The sequence below is a fragment of the Coloeus monedula genome, assembly GCF_965178545.1.
Source record: "Coloeus monedula genome assembly, chromosome: 1".
In the NCBI taxonomy this organism is placed as follows: Eukaryota; Metazoa; Chordata; class Aves; order Passeriformes; family Corvidae; genus Coloeus; species Coloeus monedula.
Window position 1 is genome coordinate 118,113,039 of NC_138781.1, and position 18,970 is coordinate 118,132,008.

Here is an 18,970-nt window from a genome sequence, read left to right on the forward strand (position 1 = left end):
TGTATTGTTACCATCTCCTTTGGACTGAGTTCAGTAAGCTCAGGGTGTGAGCAGGGCAGCTGCATGTGCAGTATGATCTCACAGAGAGAGCAAGGTAGCCTAAATCACCCTAGTCCTGTCCGAGTTCTGCTTACCAGTCATTTTCAGAGAAATGGGAAAAGAAAATCAAGAAAAAGTCTGCAACCAGTCATTGAAATCTAATTGAAAGGTACTCCTGGGACAAGTTAAAAATGTTATTAAATGTTTCTGTAAATATTTCGCTTGCCCTGGTACTTAAGAAAGATAAATGTGTCAGTTGTTTGCTCAGTGGCACCATCAAAAGTGTTAAAGACACTGTCTGGTGACTTGTAATATTCTGATCTTTTTCTTCATTCAACATCTTTTGGTAGTCTACCCTGAGGTGAAAAAGATGAATGTGATGTGCTGTTCATCAAAAGGAAGAAGTCATGCCCTCCAGCTTGGTTATCTGAAATATTTTTGTTTGACTCATTTATATTTTAGGGTGTGAAAAATATATGCTGTGTACATTTAGAAGAGGAAAAAAAACCCCATTAATCAAAAGATAAGTCCTAAACCCAGTCGAGCTACTAGGCTTTAAAATAAATGATGTTTACTTTCTTGTCACCTGAGTGCTGAGCTTGCTGTATTGCGCTGTTCTCTATTTTAAACCCTCAAAACCCCCCAAGAAATTTCATCCTGGATTAAAATTTGCAACCTTCCTTATGCCTGTTCCTAAATTCAGTAGGTGAAAAATGAGCAGGTAGGAATTCAAATATGACCATGTATCAAATATTTTTTTTTTTCCAGAAAAAAAGCAGAACCCTAGTGGTTGCAGTTACCCAACAGTAGAAGGAGAGGGGAATGATGACAGTGTGATATACAGTAATTTTTTCAGTCAGGAAATATGTGACACCTGCTAATTTTCAAAGTGTTTGCTGAGAGCTGCTCTGTTGAGAGTATCAGAGAAGATGTGAAACCTCTCAGGTCAGCTGTAAAATGCCTCTGATATCAGCAGGACTGAGTCTCCTCAGTGTTAAACCTGGCAATCAAAAGAACTCAGGGATATGCTAAATTGCTCTGAAGGTGAGTTATGTGGCAGGGAAATATGAGAAGTCTAAAAGAAGGAGAAGGCTCAGTCAAGTGAAGAAGGCAGATTACTTTATATAAGACAAGATTTTTTTTTCATCAATCTAGCTACCATACCTATTTAGCAGGAACATGGTTAATGCTGTGTAAAATGCACATTTCCCTTGTGCATTTCAGGGAGTTTGCTACATGCTGGCTAGCTACTCTAGTTCATTTTTTATTATTTTTTAATTACCCAGTCAATATCATGGAAGACAGGACTAGCGTGAGCTATTTTTGTACTGATTCCTACTCATAATTTCGCACATACTCCTGAAATTAATATAGATTGGTATCTAATAATGCAGCTTGCATCCAAATCCATCTTTGTAATAACAGCTGCATAAGGTCTTTCTTGGGAAAAGTCTGTGCTTTCTAAATGCTAATAACCTCTGTTATAATGAACAAATTCAAATTGTAATGAATTTTAAATGCACATAATTGTGCATTGATTTGAATAATTTAAGAGATACAAAAAAATCCCAACTTCTGATGTTGACATTTTGACAAAAGCACAGAGTTGCCCAATTAAAGTTCAAATTGACTTTGTCATTAGAAGAATTTATTTCAATAAACAGCTACTTAGAAGTCTTAAATAAGTAAAATGAGTGCTTTGAAATAAGCTGTGACTATTAACATATAGCACTGGATGAAAAACCAAATGGGTGCGACAAAATGTTTCTCTGGATTAGTAGATTATAACAAGAAGAAGAAAACTGGCAAAGCCACACATAGTTCTTCACCTGTTTGGAAAACTATCCTGTATCCACATCTACCCATCATTTTTCAAAACTGTGGAGGGAGGGAAGGCATGAAGCAGTCAATATAGTCCTGATTTCTAGCAGGACTTTGTAGATCTCATTGGGAATGTGCTAAGTTTTCTCATGGGATGCTGTTGGATGTAACATAAACTGTCATGCAGGTTTTCAAATGGCTCTGTTAGTTTTGGACAGATCTCTACAGAGGTCCAGCCAGGTTTTGTTACCCTAAACATGTCTTCATTCTGACTATGGTGTTGTTTGCTAAGAAAGCAAATAGACTGTTTTCAGTCTTTGATACCAGTTTTCAGTTATCTGGATTGTAAGCAAAATACCATCTTAATCATCTTCCATAACTAAGAAGTATTTTCTGCTTTCTCTGACACGATTTACTTTAAGACCTGATAATATTTACTCAGTTTTCATGTTGTCATTTCAGAAATAGAACAAGACAAAGCCAAATGGAAAACCTCTACGCAGCCTTGCTCTGGTAGCAAGATGACAGTGTGAGCTCTTAACCAGGAGGAAATTAAGCTGTGAGATAAAATAAATGTGCAATCTTAGATTGAATCATCTATTTACTAATAGTTAGATGGTTCTAAATATGAAGGCGATCTTTGTCGGTGATAGCTCTAAAGTTTTAGTGGACTTTTTTTTTTAATGAAGAAGATAGATAATTCAGAGGAATTAAAAAAAAATTGAAAGAATAGCAGGCTTTTAACAAACGTGAAAAATAGGATAAGAGACATTTTGACTGCATGTATAGGAGGGCAAAGTTTTTCTAGCATCCATTCAAAGTTTTATGTGATTAGTTCTTTTGTTGACTTTGAAAAATTTTTTTTACTCAGCATAAAAATCCTAAGACTTTTAGAAGCAGAATTGGTTTTGCCAATGGCTACATTATGACCACCATTTTTCTTCCATTTTTTCATATATTTCCAGTGTGGCTTTTATTGTTTTTCTGCTAACAATTGACTACAGTGAATTCTTAGACTATACAGAAAATGATTTTTAAAAGTACAGAGAAAATTATATTAAAACCAGTGTAGACAGCATTATCTGAGTTTCACATCCCTCATTACTTTCCCTCTGTGTTGTCTGACACATTTATTTTTCTTCTGACTCCAGTTCATTCTGTTGCCCTACAGGACAGTTTCACATAATGTGAGTATGAGTATCAGACTTGGGAGCTAAAAAACTGTCAGTGCATCTGTTCTGATCTTTGAATTGCCTCACTTTTATAATGTCACATACATATTACCTTTCATTTTGAGGAAATTTTCTTGTATTTTTATCTTACTATTCTTCCTAAAATATAATGAAATCTGTGTAAAAACTCTGGAAAAGTCTCTCTGATAGTCAAGGCTATTTAAGTAATTTTTAGCAATGTATTGGACTGATATAAAATGTGGCAATTTATCTTGCTTGATTAGGATGTCCATGTGATTTAAGAACATATTAAATTACAAGATTATAGATTTTTGACTGAAGAAATTGTCCTGTTTCATTTATCATTTCAATATAGATTTTTTTAAACTGTCCATGATTTAACTCATAAACCATAATGACTTATTGAATCTTTGTTACTGAACCAGCAGCCACTAAATTAACTAATTTGTGTCACCATCTGATTTTGAAGAATGAGCTGCTTAATGTAAGTTAGAAAGCAGGACTGCAAAATTTATCTTTCAAGTGCAATGTGAATTGTCAATAAAATCTGTTTTCACTACCCCTGCCACCTTTGTTGATAACAATCAACAGCTTTATAGGGACTCAAAAAAACTTGATAAGATTAAAAAACTAATCAGATTTTTGACTTTATAACGGAGCATGCTATGCACTGTCTATTTGTGATTAACATTTATTTCCATTCATCATCTATCTGTGCTTTTAAGCATTTATTTTCAGAAATAAAATTTCTGGAACTCCATAATGAAATTCCATATATGCCAAACCCACATGTGCAGATAAACTAAAATATGGTCCAAAAATCTCAAGTCATATATTCATCTAGTATTTCAGTTTTTATATATATATATATATACATGAACTATTAATTTGGAAAGTCACAGTCCCTTTCCAATAAATAATTTTCTTTAAGTTTTTAATAGTCAAAGCTTTTTTAGAAGTCCGAGTGTTTCCCAGGAACATAAATGTTTCAAAAATGTCATCAATTTTATCTCAGAAGTGAAGATTTTTGACAGTTTCTCACCTTCATCATATAAAAAAATCACAATGTTTTATTTAATTTCACACATTTCGTATGTTTAGATAAACTGAGACCACATTAGGAACATAAAAGTTACCATAGTTCTCAGAGTTATCTATTAAAATAGTTAGCAAGTATTTGTTCAGTTTTGCCTTGTTTTCCAGAATATAGCCCATGCTATTTTAATCCACACCTGTGGATATGAACATGCACTCAAACATATTTGTAAATGTTCCTAATAATAATCATACAGCCTTTTTCTGACAGTTCCTCTCTATGTTGAATAGTAGGTATTGAGTCTGAAGGAGAAATGCATTTCTGTTAATAAAACTTTTGGTACAGCAGGTTGTCTGGAAAATCAATGTAATTTTTTCCTCATGATCTACAGAGAAAAGGGAGAAATATCTAAGGGAGCAATTGCCTTAAATTTCATGGCTACTTTAGTATTGAGTCAATCAAATGTGAAATATCAATACATCTGCACAGCATGAGTGACTGTATCCTGTTATTGTAATGAATACTAGATGTAGAAATATGAAAAACACTAAGAAGGGATTACATACAGTGTTACAGTGATATTAAATATCATCAGGCAAGATGATATCTTACTGTGTGTCCAATTTTAATGAAACAAATAAAGAGGAAACCAAATGAATTTAACTGAATTAATTTTGAAGCATAGATGTCTCAATTCCTAGAAATCAGAGATCATGCATTCTCTTTCAGTTACAGACAGAAAAATGTGCCAAAGTTCTGCACGCAACAGTACAGTTTACACTAATTTACCTGTCCTGTGCAACCTGCCTCAGTCACTGAGGTCTAGAAATTCCAACCAAGTAAGAGGGATGGGGATCTTATTTATGGATAACATATGAAACAACAGAATGAGAGAAATTTGAATAAACACTGAATTGAAATAATTTAAAATGTCTCTACTGTATCGGTCAGTTGTTTGGTTTTTTTTTTTCCTTCTGGATAGTTCTTCATTCTGGAACAAATGATATTTCAGAGGGCATGGCTTTTTAGTTATTGCATAACAATACAGTGTTTAGCACTCTTTTTGATGCTTGAATGTTGTGGTACAGATCTGTCTTCTTTTTGACTTTTATAAACTTATTTAGTCACCAAACGAGCAGATACTTCAACACATGTTCTTCATTGAACCTGAGACTATATGACAGTTTTAGTGTTTGCTATTGACAAAATAATTAAGTATTGAGGTGTCACTGTAGTGTGAGAGAAATGGACCTTCTCCCTGTCTCTGGCTATAGACCATAAAATATCCCATAAACTGTGACAGAGAGTAGTAGTGTTGATTTCACACAAGGGGATTTTGAAAAAGCCAATAATTTCCAGTGTGTTATGATAAAAAACACAACCTGTCCCCTGCCCCCCAAAAGAGAGAGAAAAACAGTAGACCCACTACTTATTTTAACGCATATTCCATGAAGAAATGTTGCTGAAAATTCTCTGCCACAATGTAAAGAAATAAACTAGTATCAATTTCTTTTTAAAAAGTACATAACATACAGAATCTGAAAGGATAAAACATGCAGTGAAAACATTCATTTTAGGGACTTTCATACCATTAGTACACTTACTAACTTATAGAATCTATATGATTGTTGTTCTTTTACCTGAACTGTTTTCCTTACATTATTGTTACTGACATATAGAGAATGTCCCACACTTTCTTTGTTAGTGTAGAAATCAGTTTCACAGAAATATTTAAAAATAGATCTGTCCTATTAGCAGCACTGTATGAAATATGGGTTGAACTGTTTTCCATAGCAGTAGTGTACCAGTGCACAGTGGAAATTGTATTTTATTACTAATGGCATGGTTATAAATCAAATGTTCCATGATGTGTCTGCTCCCTGTTCGGTGGTTCTCCAGAAGCTGGCATAGTGGTAACTCATGTTTTTCTGCTCTCTAAGGAATTGATAATAAATAAGTCAAACTTAATAGGATAGGTAGGAAATTGCAACCTAAAGTGAGTTGGAATAAGTTCTAGTTCAAACATCTGTGTCAGAAGATCTGCAGGTAGTTGTAAGGGTCTGCAGCATTCTGGTTACTTCTTAGCTGTAGAGGAAGGCTGTTCAAAATAGTGACTGAAAACAGTCTGCTAATCTGCTATTTCTAAGCAAAAAGGTTCAAAACTCCTACTCAGAGATTTTCAGAGGGAAAAATAAAACCCGAACCACTATTAACATTAATTAGAAATAAAATTTGTAGGATCATGTTGTTTAATGCATAACCGTGAGCTTGAATGTGGAGAATTGTATCTATATTTCTCTTGACTTAGTATTCCTGACTAGTGGTTCCTTACACTTCACTTGCATTAAATTTCACCGACATGACTGTCAGCAAATACGTGGAATACACCTTTAACATCCCTGGAGTATGTGGTTTAGGTTTTTTGTTCTTGCTAATACAATAAGTATTTGTTCTCATGTTTTTGGGTTGTCCTAACAGGGATCCTTTATAAAAACTGCCAATGTACCATATTGTGTCTGGGGTTCAAAGTTTGCAGCTATGTTAAATTTCACAGACATCAGTTTATGCACATGAAATGCTTGCAACACAAGATAATCTCTGAGAAATTGTCAACGCTATTGATTTTATTGTCAGATAGTCTACATGGGCTGGACGGAAGAACGAGAACAAGACTCCCTTCAGGACCGAATGTACACACCAAAGTTTCTAGCACTGAGGGGATCTTCCCTGTATAAATTTATAGCACCTCCAGTAAGTATATTTCTCATGCTTAGTGGGAATAAGTGTTATTAAATAAAATAGTGTCATGTAATGTGTACAAGGCTTTTACAATGAGATATCACTCATTGGGCTAACAGAATTGCAACTAACAGCATTGAAAAGTTCCAGGATATGTGGTGTAGAAGTGATGGAAAACAGCTGTTCATCAGATTATTGGGTGTCTAACAAGAATTTCTTTTCCCCCACTTAACTAAACACTTAGAAAAATGAAAGAGAAATCTGCTCCTGTTAAAAGGGAACTTTTAGTTTTCCTTTGGCAGACAGAACCGGACCAAAGCAAGATGGTTAGATTTAAACTGAACACTCATTCTAGTGAAACTGCTGAGATTTGGGGAAATATCAAAGCTTTTTTACATGCTGTGGAGATGGCAATATGTCTGTATTTAGATTTCATCCTGAATGTAAGTGTTTGCTGCTTGAGAGCACAAAAAGGAAGGTAGGGAATCAAATGAAATTAAGATAAATATATTAGTTGGAATCTCACTGGGAACACTGGGCAAAATTTTAGCTCTTGTCTTATACTCAGCAATTTACTTTCACATTCTTATGGTACATCTATGCTGTTGTAAAGATCCTCTAGCTAACTTTTAAACCCGTTGCTACGGAGACAGTAGCACTCCCATGCCTGGAGCAGGAAGAGTCATGTGGATTAATTTTTACTGTTTATTGGGTGACCTTTCTGACTGCTGCTAAACCCTGTGTTTGTCAGATCCAGGCTGTAGCTCCTTCCTGCCTGAAACAGAATCACAGAATAGTCTGGTTTGAAAGCGGACTTTAAAGGTCATCTATTCCAACCTCTCTACAGTAAGTGAGGACACCTTCAGCTGGAGCAGGTTGCTCAGAGCCCATCTAACCTAGTCCTGAACGTTTTCAGAGATGGGGCATCAACCACCTCTTGGGGCAACCTCTTCCTGAGGTAGTTCAAAGCCATCTTCAAATCTTTGTTCATCAGTAGCTATTGGTGTTCATTTAGCAAAAGGTTTAAAAACATGTGGAAGGCATGAGGAATGGAAGTAAGCATGAACTGAAAACTTCATGTGTTCAGTGTTTGTACACTAGTTCACTGGTGTGGGAGTTTGGTGCTCTCTCAGGTCTGTTAATGGGAGTTTGGCTTATTTTGGTGGATATTTTTCAGGATCAGATCAAAATGTCAGATTATGCTAACATGACACAATTCAAAACCAGATCTCCTGCCTTTGCGCGACCTACTCAAGCATTTGCTGCCTGTCAAGAAAAACCAACTCCATTCTAGATACTAGACAGAAGCAGAATCAAGGTTGAGGAATCCTTTTCAAAACAAAAGAGGAAGAGTATTCTTTTGTAAGAACTATGGTAGAGACCACAAGCCTCTTTACTGAAGAATCATTTCTAGGAATAATATGGTTGTAGGGGGTAAATATCTGATGGTGGGTGATTAATGGGTGTGGAAGGAACATGTTCATATGAAGGATCTGAGCCATGGTGATGTGAATAAGGAAAATTTTGGCAAGCTGCTATTGTGTAAGACAAGAAGTCCATCCTTGAGTTTTTATAGGTCTTGTTTCAGCTCAGCTGCAAACACAACATGATTTTGTATTGCCGGATTCTGGTTCCTAGTGTAAAATAGAAAATCTGTTCAAATGCAGAGAAAAATATTTTCTCTCCGTGGAGTAGGAGGGAAGCAGAATGATAAACATGGTTTTTTTAGGGCAGAGGAAGATTTCCTATAGAGCTACCTTAAAGATGTAGAATCATAGAATGTTTGGGTTAGAAGGAACCCTAAAGATCATCCAGTTTCAGCTCTAACATGTAATGTATATAATAATTGCACACTTCTAAAATCCTATTTTCTATATGCAAACTTTTACACATACAGTTATGTTTGCTATTCTGCAGGTTTGTATCTTGCAGGAATTACAAAATATCACGAACAGTCTCAATGACACAGTTTCAGAGCTTCTTTTTGGGAGATGCATAAAGTGTAGTTAAAATAAACTGGTTTATAATTATATGTGCAGTGTAAACTACTTGGAAAAAATTGTTTTCTGGAAAGAGATGTCCTGCAAACTTTTTTAAACAGAAAATCAGATGAAAGTATTTCCCCAGTCTCTGCCAAAGTCTAACACATTAGGGAACCATGTGTTTAAACAGTGTCTATCAGCAGCCTCCCCCTGCCTCCTTTTAAATCTTTTTGATCAATAGTACTTCTACTTCCCATGTTCACATAAAGGAGCAGTCCTAGTGTTTCATATTTGTACTAGGAAAGCTTTAAAGAAAATTAGTTCTTTACTATTATTTTTTCTGTTATTTCCTGTTACATTTCTTCCTTTAGAAGTATTAATTGTGTCAAGTCTGGTTGGCTTCAATTCCTTCCAGTTTATACTTGGAAATTTACTTCAGAAAGAGCCACTAACACCCTTTCTTTTGCTATTCAATGTTTTAAATTAAGATATTAAAATGAATGGTGCAGCAATTTCTATGGGTGTCTTAATTCTACAATTATTTTTGCTTTGCGCTTATCTTTATACAGAAAGAGGTTTGGTTTGACTTGAAAAGAAGTCTCTTTACAGGTACAGACAAAAGGAAATGAGGGGAGAAGGGGGAGCTTTTATGCTTTTCCCCAAAGTATAGAGCCTATAGTAAATTTTTAAACATAGCTCCAAATGACTTTGTGCTTCAGGAGCAATAGTTACTACTTTTCCTCGTGGCACAATATGACTTCATCTGGTGTGACTGGTGTTGTGGGCTCAGTGGGGCTGTAGCAAGACTCCTCTCCCCATTTTTCTGTTCATGGTGAGAAATTTATCTTTTTGTCCATAGGAGAAAGAGTAGCTTTGTGGTTTAGTACCCACAGTTCAATAAGATAGTGAAGACTGCATTTGACAATGACTGCAAATAAAGGAAATTCTAATAGAAGAAGAACTAGAAAACTGTATTTTTGAACTTTTCATTCCTCCCTGTGATTTCCTTAAAGGACTTTACATTACAGTAATGCATATAACTAAAAATTAGTTAGGGATAGAATTTTCTCATACATCATCAAAATAATTTTGATCTATTAATGATTATTTTCTATTTAGATAAGAGACAAATTGGTCTCATCTAATAATTTCTTCCTTGGGCTGTGGACCCTATTTTATTTTACATGTTTCAAAGAAGTTTATCTTGAATCTTGTAGAAGCAGTAACATATGTTTTCACCAACCTTTTCATTGTGCCTAACAAATTTTATGATACAGTTTTCTTCCTTTGGATATGGGCCACTGTCCAAAGTGTTTTACCATTAAGATGATTAGTCTTTCATTTATAATCTCAATTTCATTCTATTTTGTGCCTTCTTCTGTATTTTGAGACTGTGAATATTCGCCTGTTTTCTTCTTGCAATTTCCTAGGAAATTTTATACACTGTTCTGATATTGCCTTAACTTTTCCTTTACTGAATATACTCACCTATCCCTTTCTTTGTAAAGCCTTAACACCTACCCTTGCATGATTTAATTTAATTCTTTTATCTATGTATTTCTTTGTGTAAAACAGTTGCCTAAAATGAATACAGTTAAAAACAATTGTGAAATCCCAGAACAAAGAGGAAAAAAACAGACTATTCTTCAAATCTTAGTTTGTTAGAATTTAGGAGTAGATTAATCTTGTTAAAAAAAAAGAAAATGTATATCTGCCTGTGTTGTTTCATGGTTTTTCTTCCCCCTGGATTTCAAGGCATGTAGGGTAAGTGTCTGGGAGATTGCAAGGTTGGAGACTGGTTTTATGAATTTGCAAACGCTGTAGGTGGTTGGGAGCAGATACTGGCATGCAGTTACAGGAAGGAAAGTGGTGTGAAACATGCTTTCTAATAGACAGGGCTCTGGCTCTGTGAGATGAATTCAAGGGCTGTATCCTCACAGGATCTCACTGCAACCCCTGCCAGTTCCCAGGGGAAGCATCATCGTTTTTCATAGAGCAGGCTGCATGCAAAGGAACGGCATTGTAAGGACAGGGAGGACGTCTCCTAAGCATTGCCTGGATGCAAGAGTCTGGTCCCTGCTAGTTGTTGCTTTGAGGCAATGCTTGGTCTGTCTGAATATATTTTACTCCATTTAAATACTTTAGGGATTTTTTTTTGTTAATAAAATTAATTCTTGAAATAAACAAAAATAATTTCATTTCTTTTTCTGTTTATTTTTGTGTTTTGTTTGTTTTTTAAAGGTCACAACCTGGGATTGGACACGAGCTGAGAAAACATTTTCAGTTTATGAGATAATGTGCAAAATTCTCAAGGTATGATAAGAAAGTATAAGAAAAATTGCCACTTTGACAGACAAGAGTATAACGCTAACCACCTTGAAGAAAGACATCTATTTTTTTCCCTTTAAAGTCAAATATCAGAAGTTCTGGTGTCAGTAGATCCAGAATCAAACTAGAAGGCATGGCAAAATTGGAAATAAACTGATTTTGACTAGAAAACTACCTTATTTCTCCATGATGCTGTATGGGCTTTATAGCTTCACTTTAATGTCACATTTAACAGTGTAACATTTCTTTTTCTAACTGAGGACCTAAAGAAACAGTGATCATTGTGGTTGTTTTCAAATCTGTTGATGGAACTAATAGCAGCTGCAGTGTAAGATTTCACTAGGACTGACAGCAGAGTCTACAAAATATGCCATACCATTCTGAAAACTTTTGTCTTATCTTTTCCAACTGATTACATTTACCTGAAGTGTAATAAATGGTAAGAGATAATGATATATGTTTAGAAAGTTAAAATTATGAGTAACAAATTGAATAAGACCATTATTGTATGTTGGTTTTAATTTTTAATTCTGAATTCAATCAGAATTATTTTATCTGGTCTTTTCTCTGTTTTAAAAACAGTGAAAAACAGGCTCAAAATTTCTCAAATGATAAGGAAAAGAGATGCCTCCTTCTATTAATATAAAGTACTTTCTGGTTTATGTTGGTTTGGGGGTTTTTTGGGTCCGAATTACATAAAAGGTAATTTTAACATTTCTGGAGTTTTATCTAGGCAGAAGCAGAGTAGTATCAACAAGAAGTATGAAAATACCGTATTTTTTAAAAGTGTTTCCCACTGGGAAGACCTTTTACTGACATAAATGGTACATTTCCTAGGTTTTGTACGTCACAGAGGTGCACTATATTTTCCTTAGGGAGGCAGATGGCTCAATAAAATTCAGAAACTTATATCTGAGACTTCAAAAAAAAAAAAAAAAAACCAAACCTAAAATACAACAGATAGAAAAATTCCTTTTTGCTAGCAATCTGAACAGAAGACTGAAAAGTTTTCCTTTACCTCTGTGTTGGCTGTGAGGTCTGGAGTCTTCATCACGGAGTAGCACATCCCAAATGCAAAACATCCCATCGCTTTGGTATGTCCTTCAATTACTGAGTGTGTGCAAATATTGGCTCCTTAGAAGTGGTCATGTAGGGAGAGGAATAACAGAAGTTGTTCACTCTTTGAAGGCAGCACACTGGGGGTGCATGTGAACAGTGCTCCAAGAACACCATCATGCTTTGAGTTGAAAAATCCCACTTCTTACATGCACATTTTTTTCCCACCCCTCAGGTAAGCTTTGATTGCTCCAGGCCTTGGGTATCAAGGTAGCTCTTTGTCAGAGAACTAAGTGTGTTGGAGCCAGGATGACTCCTCCTTATGACTTATCCAAAAATTTCTTTATACTCTTTGAACAGAAATTTACAGAATGTGTGCCATATAATTTTCTGTAATTTAAAGTTAGTTCTTCTTTTCTTCTAGCCGTCTGCCTTTGTTAATGCTCTTTTTAATTCACTTGCAATTTTGGCCATTTTTTTTTTTTCCTCCTTGTTCTGTGTCTCCTATTCTTGTATACCAATACATTGATTTTTTTTTTTTCCATTTCTGAGCCATGTAGCAGAAGTTACTGCATCCAAGGAGACTGTCCATGAAGCAGTAAAACCTAAACCAGTACGTTCCTGGCACTGTTGTGTGGAAGCACAGAAAAGACTACAAATGTGCTGGGTTTTTTCTTATCATCCAGCCCTCCAAAATGTCTGGAAGGAGGTGTAGATCTTCCAGCCTGTTGTCTCTATTAACAGAGAGGCAATTCCAGTATAAGTAATATAGGAATATCATTTATGTGTTTCTTTATTGCTTTATTAATACTTAGTTATTCATTTATTGTCTGTAAATATGGTCAGGCTTATAAAATGCTGAAATGTTTCAAACAGGTTCTTTAGCTGACAAAAACCTGTAAATACTAAAAACTGGAAGTGGAAAAATCGTTGCAATGAAATTGCAACTTCTGACATTGGAGCATTAATCTTCACCATATTCTAGTTTTCTACAGCAGGTGCTACAGGGCTTAACTATGGTTTCACTAAATATAAGAGCAAATAAAATGAGAAAAACAGCTTCTCATTACACTACTACATTGAACATCTGTAGAAACTCAAGGTTTTGTTCAGCCTTTATTCCAGCATCATAAAAGTCTCCATTTTAGTAATGAGTGGTTTTTAGCTTTGAACAAGCTCCATGGATATTACTGGACCAGAGGCCATGTAAAAAAAAGTTACTCTAGTGTTTTGTGATCACCTTCAAAATTCTTCCTTTCTATGGAACCTCGCATGCTACTTTTGATATAAATCTCTTTGCCTTGGAGAATGACAAAGCTTTTCTGGCTAATATTCACTTTAAGTAGGACTTGCAAGTAGGCTGTGCTAACCCTTGTATGGGTTAGCTCAGGACTGAGCAGTGCTTTAGAATTAAGTGTTATTGCATCATTTACTAAGCAAAGTGTATCTGCATTACATGGCTTGCTTGTAATTGAACGAGATATTTCAGAAAAAATTTAGACTTCCATTTATTAGGATGCAACTGTCACCCAAGGCAGCTGGTATTTTCTCCTGTGTATACTGGCAATTTCAATAACTGTCCCTCAAACCACAAGGACAGGACTTTGCTTAATCTGTCTGTAAGTATTTTTTCTCCATTTTCCACTCCTTAATTTTGACTAAAATTCTGATGAACTTCACAAGACCAGTCTTGACTAGAGAGACTTACTAGCGTGAGTTTGTCTCTTTAAATAGAATTGTAATTTTCCTCTGTTTGAGAGTTCCTCTAAGTTTCTCTTCACAACAGAAGCACTACAGTGGAGAATGTGAACTGCCAGATCTTACTGAATGCAAATTGATATTTTAGTATTTCAGTATAAGAGAATAATTCCACTTCTGGTAACAGTAAAAATACTAAAACACTAAATCAATATTAATGTTCATGCAGCAAAGGACTTCACTGATTTAATCTTCAGGAAGAGTATATAGTCCAAAGACGTTAAATAAAACCCACTTGGCTGCCACCACAACCAATGTTTTCTTCATATTTACTTGCATGGGTTTAGTGTTCTTTTTCCTCCAGTATCTATCCCAAAGATTCTGACTCCTTTCATAAACAATATAGAAAACTGGGATGCCATTTCCAATTTTTACAGTTCCCTTAGTCTCAAGCAGCTAAAAGGCAGGATGTTCTGCACCTTAATCAGAGATGTCAGAGATTATTATATGATTTATAGCTAGTGGGTTCATATTTGTAGTACTCATCAAATAAATCACTATTTTGTTGTAACAGTATATTTTTTTTATTTTATTTTCCCCATCAGATTACAAAGAAAAGAAAGAAGAAGCAAGGCAATAAGTCACTATTCTTAACTTGATTAGGACCTGCAAAATAACCAGGAAGACCCTTAAAATTTGAAGCATAAAAGTACACTTTAAAAAGCAGTCTTTTGACTGTGTAAAAAGACAGTTTTATTGAAAGAAATTCAGCAAAAGTGCATTGATCTTCTACTTCAGTATTTACAATTTTATATAATAAGAAAGTATAAAAGAAAAAAACCCAAACTGTCATAACCACTTTCATACACTACCATACCAGTAAACTATTATAAAAAAAGGTTCTGTATAAAGTTTACAAAATACCAAATAAAAATACATATCTCATAAATATGAAGCTATTTATTGTTAATATTTTGGGGATTAAATAATTTTTGACATGAAACCTAGGTAAAGTAGGCTGAGTACAAAAATCACATTTTAATTAAATTGGTTTAAATCATTCATTGTGAAATAACAACAAAGAGCAGTGGGCTATGTTTGATGTAAAAGGAGCATTTATGGAAGTGCAAATAACTTAGGACCTGGGGAGGTAAATGCTTAAATTGATCAGCATATGAAATAATTTATTAAAAATTCAATAGGTCTGTTGATTAAGGGGTGGAAGCAGAGAGAAAATAAGGCACTGAAGAACTCTTTAACCCTAAAAAGAAACAGGTAAAAAGAAAGTGAATAGAAATCAAAGTCAGGCAAGTTAAAATGGGGAAGAAGGCAGGAACTGTAAAAGCTGTGCTGATTAGTCAGTGAAGGGTACCAGTAAGAAGTTGATAGCATTGGAACCACTCTTATTTTTTAATCATGAGTTTATTCAGATTGATGCAAATGGTGACACTAGCATGTAGATGAAAATCTGCAATCCTTGTTAAGAAATTTGTCAGGCAAGAAAATCTAATGGTACCACTTTTGACGTTAAAGTGTGTCTATGAGTTATTTTCAATAGAACCACTGGTAGGATTTGCTATCAATAAATATTCCTAATTTATTCTGCAAGAAGCTTGTTTCACCTTATCCTTTATTTTGAGGAGTAAAGCCCCATTAACAGCCAACTAATTTTAATGTTGCAATTGAACAAATATTCAATACTCCAGAAAAGCAGGTATTTCTATCACTAACTTCAGACAGGCACGTGGCCTTATCCTGTTCAGTATTTTGAAGCTGATTTAACTGTATATGTTTTTTTTGGTACTTCTTGTATTTTTGATACACAGTTTTAACATGTGTTTTGAGAGTGTGTGTGCATGTGTATGCATGTGTAAGTGTGTATAATTTAACAAGATTTAAGTACCTTAGATAAATTGGTAAATAAATATTTAAACAATGTTTCCATATAGGGGGTAGAAAAAAGTTTATTTCATTTTTCAGGCAAATTAGGAAGAATAGTATAAAAGATTACACTTCTCTATCCTTTTTTCTTGAGTTATGTTCTAGAGCTCATCCAAGCATCTCCTTTTAATGGTGAGAAAATGCTTTCTATAGTTGTGTCACCTGCCTCCTATCTTCAGTGTCATGCAAAAATATTTAGAGATTCACAGTTAGAACATGCTTTATTCAGCATAAAAGAGGAAACATATTCAAGAGTCAGATCAGCTCTGAACTGAAATGTGAGGATAACTGTGTAAGGCAGGCTATGCTGGCAACATGTCAGGGTAGTGAATCATTGATGTTTACAGTTAGTACCATTCACATCAGTGCAGCTATAATTTTCTTGCTATATTAATCAGGACCAACTTGGTGTCTCAGAAGACTTGTGATTCCTTCCTTATTTTAGCTGTTAGTATGTGTAAAATCCTCAAATGTAGTTATGTTAATTTTTCCCACTTAAATTGCCTGTAATTATGCTGTCCATTTCCAGTAAGTCAAGTATGGGAAAAGGATGATATAAAAAGGATGTGAAACTACTGGCAATGTTAGTGCATTCAGATAAATTTTAAAAATAATGCCAATAGACACATAAACATATAAAGTGCAGGTAGAGAACATATGTTGAGGTCTATCATTCATATAGTTTGCTCAATGGTGAGACTTGCATCTTGATGTGATTCCACTAAAATACTTTGCACGTACTCTAAGTGCTTAAGAGGCAGAAGTAATGAATCCCTTTTATGAATAGGTTAATGCTGCATCCAAGGAATATTAGATTCTCAGCCAGGGTTTAGCCAGGAGCCAGTTCTTGGCAAGAATGCTAAACTGTTGAGTATTTCAGTTGAAAACAATTGAAGTGATTTTCAGTCTTCGGTTTGCCTTCTGTCCTACATTTAAGAGTATCTAATGTTTCCACAGAAAAGAGGGTCTGTTTCCCCTCTAAATAGAATTATAGTTATCTTCTAAGATAAGAAAAATAGTAAGAGTCATAAATATCTCTATGTCCACTGGCATCAAGACCAACACTAAACTGGCTTCAGTTAGGCCATAAGGAAAAACTTCTGTACTGAAATAGAGCTCCTGACAAGGCCACTGAATTTCCACCCCTGGATCCTTTTGAGTGTAAGCTGGTGTGTAGCTGCTCCTACCATGCATAGAGACAGGCAGTAGATGGCTGCACCTCTGGCCAGATCATAAATGTTTTCTGTGATTCTGTATGTTATTTCTGTTTGTTTCTCCTCAACATGTACATAGTTATATGAGCCCTAACCCGTGTTAATCTGGATAAATTTAATGGGGCCTGTGTTTTAAAGGTGTTGATGTTGCTGTAACTCTGCAGCACCATGTAAGTCTTTTCTGACAGCAAAGAGGCAGCGTTATTACATGCATGACAAGTACCACTGTATAAAGGCTTGTACATTTTTGGTTTGTTTCAAAAATGAGGGACAAGCAGTATTTGAAATGTAAGCTTATTAAATAAGGCTTTTCATGTTCCCTGTTAACTTTAGAAAGGTTTCTCATTTTTTCTTAACTCCCCTCCCCCCTCCTTGTTCTGACATTTTTTATGCAATATTAATATAAACTGTCACCTTTTGGGTGAAAAATAAATCAGTTGTGTTGGGCTGGGGCTGCCAATCTTGGAGTCTGATCCTTCTTCCTCGAAAAAATAACAAGATAAATACACAGAGGAAAAGAAAAAGAATAACAAATACAGAAAATAAATTTTTAAATGACTTCTGCAACCTCTCTGTTGCAGAAATTGCTTTTTGTTGCCTGTCTAGTTATGAGACTGACAGTGCTGTTGCAACATCCTTGAAAAACAAAGCCAAATTAGGTTTTAACATAAGGAAGAAGGAATTTTGCAAAAGAGCAGAAGTAAGACGTGAAATGTAAATACTATGTAAGGATACTTGGGAAAGACAAGTATATGTCTTAAATCCAAGATATTTTAGATTTATCTGCAGCTTGAGAAGTTTCCTTCCATTAATTTAATCTAATCAGAGCATTTCTAAAGATTTGAGTGATTCATTATTGTATTAAATAATATACTCTGACACATCAATTTTAGTAGATTTTTGTGTAGCAGTTTTCTCTAATTTATCAGTTTTATTTTATGGTCACAGACTTTAATGATCTGAGTTTTTTCCCATCTTTATTTCTGGCTATTGCAATACTTAAATTTAGCTTGAGATGTTGCAGTTTTATTGCACAAAGATTTTGTGACTGTAGGCATTCATGCAGCAGTGATAATTTTGTATTTTTCACTGGAACTGTGTCCCAATCCTTATATGAAATAAATTGTTCCTGTTTCCGGGGCAACTATTCAAAACTTCATTTGGTGCATTCTCTTCACAGTGGAGGTCTGCTTGTTGATTGCTCTCAATAGCCAGAGCCAGCAGTGAAACCAGAAATACTAATTTCTTAACAAATCCTTATCTTGTTGTTTTATGATAGGACCTTTTTTACTATAGTCCCTTTTTAATTTTTTTCTTAGCATTATTAGCAAGTACATGTAAAGGAAATTTTTTTACACATTTGCTTATAGAAATTTTCTGACATACTGATATTCAACACAAATGCTTTTCACTATGCTACCCTAATATACTCTCACCTTGACATAATGTATTGGCAAGCTTTTTGAGTAAGTAAGGAATTCTGTCTAAGAAAGAAAGGAAGATAAATAAAAAAGAGTATGCAGTCAAGTAGGTAATTCTTTTGATATAATGAATAATCAATTTGGTGGGTAATTTTCCAAACTTTTATTTAATCAGGTTTAATCCTTTTCCTTCCAATGTTTCTGTCCTTCATGAGGAAGACCTTTAAAAGATCTTTTCCTGCCTTTTTAAAACAAATGCATCTAAAGTGGGGGAAAAAAACCCAAACACAAAAACTGACAAAAAGGAGAATTAAAAGGACTTTTCTTCTATATAATTTCTTTGTCCACTTCTGGTGTTGAGTTAGGTGTTTTTTCTCTTATTGAAGAGGTGCATAGTCACTTTAAGGAAATGTAGAGTATCCTGTTCTCACTTACCATGACCAGTAAGATAACAACTCCTAATAGCTGGGAAAATAGGGAAGGTTCTCTTCCTATATGCCAA

General features: G+C 34.7%; 1 protein-coding gene across 1 annotated transcript in view; it reads left to right on the forward strand.

Annotated features, from left to right (window-relative positions):
- SNTG1 (syntrophin gamma 1) overlaps nt 1–18,970 on the forward strand; it is a gene marked incomplete at both ends in the record, with an annotated part of 173,959 nt that overhangs the window by 121,480 nt on the left and 33,509 nt on the right. The window contains 2 exons of the mRNA XM_082284419.1: nt 6,724–6,840; nt 11,052–11,123. Coding sequence (XP_082140545.1) covers nt 6,724–6,840; nt 11,052–11,123 — 189 coding nt within the window. The remainder of the gene's footprint in view (nt 1–6,723; nt 6,841–11,051; nt 11,124–18,970) is intronic.